We start from the raw sequence: 5,199 nt of genomic DNA, 5'->3' as shown, positions 1-5,199 counted from the left end.
TATATACATATAATTTATTCCAGCATCAAATCTTTCGAAATGGCGAAAATTTAATGCTGAGAGAGGATCATCATCGAGGCGATAAGCGCACGTTTAATAAATCAACGGAGCACTTTACTCACCGTGAGCTGCGTCTTGTCAGGTGCAATCGCCGTAATCTCGACCGGTCTCGGTTCGGGTTGATTCGCCCTACTGAGAATTGCAGCCGGCATTTTTGCGACGAAGGATAGCCTCCTGGTGAGCCGTCTGCCCAATTCCGCGCGCCGGCGAACCCTAATGCGGGGTCCGGTGCCCTTGTAGCTCCCGAATTCCATTCTCGATCACAGACGGGAGCGATCCTTTCCTTCCTATCGATGGCTCTCGTTCATGGCGATACGCACATATACGCACACACACCCATATACACAAATATAAAGGCCGGTGTCCGCTCGTCGTTGTTACCGCGTGATTATAGCAAACGTGTCCTTGCGAAGGACCATCTCGAATGCTCGAAAGTTTAACGCCAAATATACAAGATACTCGTCACTGATTTTCTGTCGGCACGAACTGTCCAAGCTCCCAAAGTTTTGCAACCGTCGCCATGTCGATTGAAAATGCGAACTCGCTTCAGATTGAACTCGCGGAAAGATCACTGCTCGAACGATATTCGCGGCGGCGTATATATAATCCGCCCTCCCCGCGAATCGGGAATCTTATCGAATCCGAATAATACAATCGCCGGATAAATCTCGGATAAGTCTCACGACGTACGTTAACACACGACGAACTGGACACGCGCGATGGAAAAAACTGACTGGATGTTGTTGAACGTGTACTACGCGCGCAGCGCCAGTTTAGGCGGGGAGGGGACGAGGGCGCGCGAAGGAAGCCAATGACGCGGACCACATGTACCTACGTTCATACTGCGGGCACCGGGCACAGACCGAGCGCACTTGCATCTGTATTCTCCCTCTCTCTCTCTCTCTTTTCTTCTCTTTCCGTCTCTTTGCCGAAGATTGAAAAATCAGAGAGGTGCCGAGAGACCGATCTTCCTTGGTTATCTTGGCGCTCGTTTGATCCACCCGCCCGCTCGTTCAGCCTGCTTGACGCGCTTCGACTGAAATTGAATCGCGGCAACCTCCTACCACACGCGGTCGCGCCACGCCACCTCCGCGCCGCTCCCGTGCCACTCCCGACCCCCCGGCCCCGACGTTGCGTGAAGCCGCGCACCGTTGGTAAACAAAACGCATCCCCGCGGGAGGCTAGAATCGCGGATCGAGACGTTTGGCGCGATGATGTAACAGATGCGCGCACGATCTCGGTCAAACGTCGAATTAATCGTCGCACGATACTTGAACTATATATGACATAGATTCCTACCGTGATCTCCAGAGCGCGTAACGATTTCATATTTTCGCGTCTTATGCTAATTTATACCTGCCACGAACACATGCGCGCTCAATTCTTACCTTACTTGATAAATGCATAATAGCAGCATGAAGGCATTGATTTTTTCGCTAGAAAACCAATTAAAGTTGAAACGGATTATTTCCTAATTAAAGATTAAGATCAAAAGTATCATGTTCTACTCACCTTTTTAATCGCACTTTATACTCAATTTTGTTCCTTTTTCAATATAAAAACCATGATACTCACTTATTTTATCTCGAATGTAACCGAAACAAAACAGATTTCTATTAAGAAAATACTTGCGAATTGCGATATTGCCGTGTGAAAATTACCAGTCGATTAATTCCGCGACACTTTAACCGCCATTTGAATAAGCGAAGTGCGTCGCAAGTCGCAACATCCATAAACACAGTAAAAATAGATCGCGCACGTATTCTGTTTTAATCGTAAAGCCTGTATCAAACTACGCATTGAAAATTGAAGATTACAGATTGAAATTTCAGAACAATTAATCAGAACAAAAGAAACTAAAATTTTCTATCCTGATTGATTAAATTTTAATCTTCGATTAAAGAAAGCGACAATATTTCAGGAGTCTGTTTATATCTCTCTTTAACTAAAGTAAGATCATTTTCATGGTAACTATAAGGTGCGCTTCACTTGACGCTATTTTCGTTTCGAAGATTCTTCGTTTTGATTGGTTCATTAAACATTTCAAAGTAAAAATAAAAAAGATCGGATTTTCCCCAAAGTTCTCTTTCTTTTTCTAATTTTGGCGCAATATTTGATCGATATGCGCAGTCTATATTCATGTTTATGGCAATTATCCGGTATTTCTTTAGGCGAAAGTCATTGTTTCCGCTAAATACGAAAACTCTCGAATGCGTAATCCAAAACCGCAATAGAAAATCGCGGTACGCGATCGATGATTGATTTATATCTACGGGCGACTACGTGACGGCGTCGTTAACAGAAGCATCCCGACGACATACGACGTTGCGGTATCTTCTTTCTCATCTATAAATAACGAAGACCTATTAGAAAGCGCATTTCTAACGCTAATCGTGTCGAGCGGTTGCATAACGTTAACATGTCACCTAGACCTGAGTATTATATCCATCCAAGTTTATAAACATTTAAATGCAGCATATATAGGATATGTTACGACGAGATCAGCTAATCTCTTGATGATAAATTTAAATGGTTTGAATTATTTTTAAAAATCTTCAATCTCTTCGATATTTTATAATGCTGTTATTACTGACGCTTCAATCTTGTAACAACAGCAAGTCTTCCTATAATTTTTTATTACAATTGAATTTCTCGGTTCGACATAGGAGCTTTCTATGACATTTCACATAATATTTTATCTGAATTGATATGATCGGAATCTATTTCACATCTCTCGGAGGTACAAATACAAATAGTAGATTTGATAAATAATGTACGCTGATAAGAATGGCTCACAAGTAGTGTATGTCAAACAAAATGACACGTACTGAACAAATATGCAAAATATTATTTCCTGAAAATCATATCATGTAATCATTATGAAACAAGCTAATATAAAGATAGGCGGATCAGTATATTAAGTTGTCAGATTATTAATTAGGATCCAGTTAAGAAAAATCCGAAAACGTACTTTATATTATTCTTTGTGACATGAATAAAACATGGATATCGATCATGTAACTTTTTCCCTAGGGCGGAAACGTGAAAAATATTAGTTTTGAAATCAATGGCAAAATTTTTCACTTTTCACTTTTCCGCCCTAGGGGAAAAGTTACATGATCGATACCCTGATATAACCCGTTGCAATGCTCTCCATTTCTAGAGAAATATGTTCTATTCCATTTCTATAGAAATTTGACATCGTGAAAAGTTTCATGAAATTAAAAGGAAAAAATAATAAACATTTTTGTCAGTTCAAAAGTTTATCAGTCTTCATTCGAAAATTAGTACGTTGCCTACTCCTCTTATATACACCGCTGCTTCGGCTGCCATCTACCACGCATGCACGAGAAAACCCGGCCCAAACAACAACACTGACGTTGCCACGTGTCGATCAAAGTGTACTCTGTTGGGTGCTCGGAGCGATCTTCCATTGGTGTCTGTCTGATAAATTTTTGATTGTGTGCTGCGATTTTTGAGATAATTCCGGGAGCGAAAATATCGTTGTGTTTACGGTCGCGTAAAAGGGCCGCGAAAAATAGATGGCATGTGCAAGGTGCTACGGCGAAAACGACAGGTGTAATAATAATAATAATTCACTTGGAGAGCTCGCATACCACACTTAACATGATAAATCCAAACTCCGATTCGGAATCGGTTATAAGTACCGCTATGGAACGAGTAGGCGCACGACAGAAGTCGAAGCATGGAACAAGCGGGAGATTCGCGACCTTTATTTGGCGACGCGAGAGTAATCCGCGACAAGAATGCAAGAGGAACGACTCGACGAATGACACCAAGGACATGGAGCATAGGTTAAAAAATCCTTCAAGTAGCAAGGTGTCGTTCAATTTTTTCAGGAATATCAAGAAACACTTGCAAATAAAAAACCTGTGCAAATCCAAGCAAAAGGTAAACGCATATTATTTTCTACTCTTCTCTTTTGTTTGCTTCCTAAAATAAATCTTTTCTTCTTTTTTCTTTTGATATATATTCGCCCTTTTTGCATTACAGTACCATACTTTTAAAATAATTTTTTACTTTTTTTTTTTTCAGAGCAGAGAGACAGATGTGTTAAGCCCTTGTTCAAATCAGAACAACATTATATCTGTTCATGAACCTTTTCATTCTTGCCAAGAGCGAGAACTTTCAAATAACGAGCAAGAGATCTCATCGATCAGACAACCTTTGTATGAAAATAGATTGGGCGATGTACTTGAAAATTCCTGCCATAGTACTAAACAAAATATAGATAATATTAATACACAATATTATGGTGCAACTGGCATGAATCTTCTTATAGTTCCTACCAGGCAACGAGATGAATTAATACATGATATTGCAACTGTTTATGCAACACCTAGTTGTTCCGATGCTACAATGGCAGTTCCTAGTGCAATAGCGAAAGTTCCTTGCAATATGAATGAAACGATAAGTAATGAGCATAAAGTCAAAGCAAGTCTTGCAAAAGAATTGCTCAATTTAAGTAAATATGGATGGTATTGGGGTCCTATATCGGGAGATGAAGCTGATGCCAAGCTCATATCTGAACCAGATGGTGCATTCTTGGTTCGAGATTCATCAGACGATAGGTACATATATTAGATAATTTAATTTTGTAGTGCTTTACTCTATATTGAATATATGATTGAAATGCTTAATATGATTATATAGATACGTCCTAACGCTTAGTTTTAAATCATCTGGGAAGATGCTACATGCGCGTATGGAACACAGTGGCGGTCTATTTTCTCTGTGCAATCAATGTACAGAGAGTGAAGGCTTTACTTCGGTGGCTGCTTTGATAAATCATTCCATGAATTTCAGCCAATCTGCTGTCATTTGTTATTCGAGGCCGAAATATCCGGGATATCCATCTTTTCCAGTTAGATTAACAAAACCAGTGAGCAGGTTTACACAAGTAAGAAGTTTACAGTATCTTTGCCGTTTTGTCATTCGCCAGAATACTAGATTAGATAACATACACAAATTGCCTTTGCCAAAAACTATTAAAGGATATATTCAAGAAGCTCACTATTGATATCTAATGGACAGAAAGATAAATTTTAAAAAGAGATTAATGATGAAAATATTTTTATAAAAAAATATTCTAAGAATATTCTATTCTTGTTAATAAAA

The 5,199-nt window shown here is 39.7% G+C and overlaps 2 protein-coding genes across 4 annotated transcripts in view; one reads left to right on the top strand and one right to left on the bottom strand.

Annotated features, from left to right (window-relative positions):
- LOC115235763 (rho GTPase-activating protein 20-like) overlaps positions 1 to 1,301 on the bottom strand; it is a 199,780-nt gene extending 198,479 nt beyond the window's left edge. Inside the window, exon 1 of one of the 3 annotated variants that reach the window (XM_029807730.1) lies at positions 123 to 1,301. In XM_029807730.1, coding sequence (XP_029663590.1) covers positions 123 to 314 — 192 coding nt within the window. In that variant the 5' untranslated portion in view covers positions 315 to 1,301. The remainder of the gene's footprint in view (positions 1 to 122) is intronic. The other 2 variants (XM_029807729.1, XM_029807731.1) reach the window with 2 other exon arrangements.
- Positions 1,302 to 3,489: 2,188 nt separating this feature from the next.
- Positions 3,490 to 5,199, top strand: LOC115235746. The gene is made up of 3 exons (XM_029807695.1): positions 3,490 to 3,972; positions 4,117 to 4,652; positions 4,735 to 5,199. The coding sequence occupies exons 1-3, from the start codon at positions 3,688 to 3,690 to the stop codon at positions 5,099 to 5,101; spliced, it is 1,188 nt and encodes a 395-aa protein (XP_029663555.1). The 5' UTR covers positions 3,490 to 3,687; the 3' UTR covers positions 5,102 to 5,199.

This window comes from Formica exsecta, unplaced genomic scaffold, assembly GCF_003651465.1.
Source record: "Formica exsecta isolate Colony F162 unplaced genomic scaffold, ASM365146v1 scaffold233, whole genome shotgun sequence".
In the NCBI taxonomy this organism is placed as follows: domain Eukaryota; kingdom Metazoa; phylum Arthropoda; class Insecta; order Hymenoptera; family Formicidae; genus Formica; species Formica exsecta.
The sequence above is the reverse complement of the archived record's forward strand: the minus strand, read 5'-3'. Positions and strand labels throughout refer to the sequence as shown.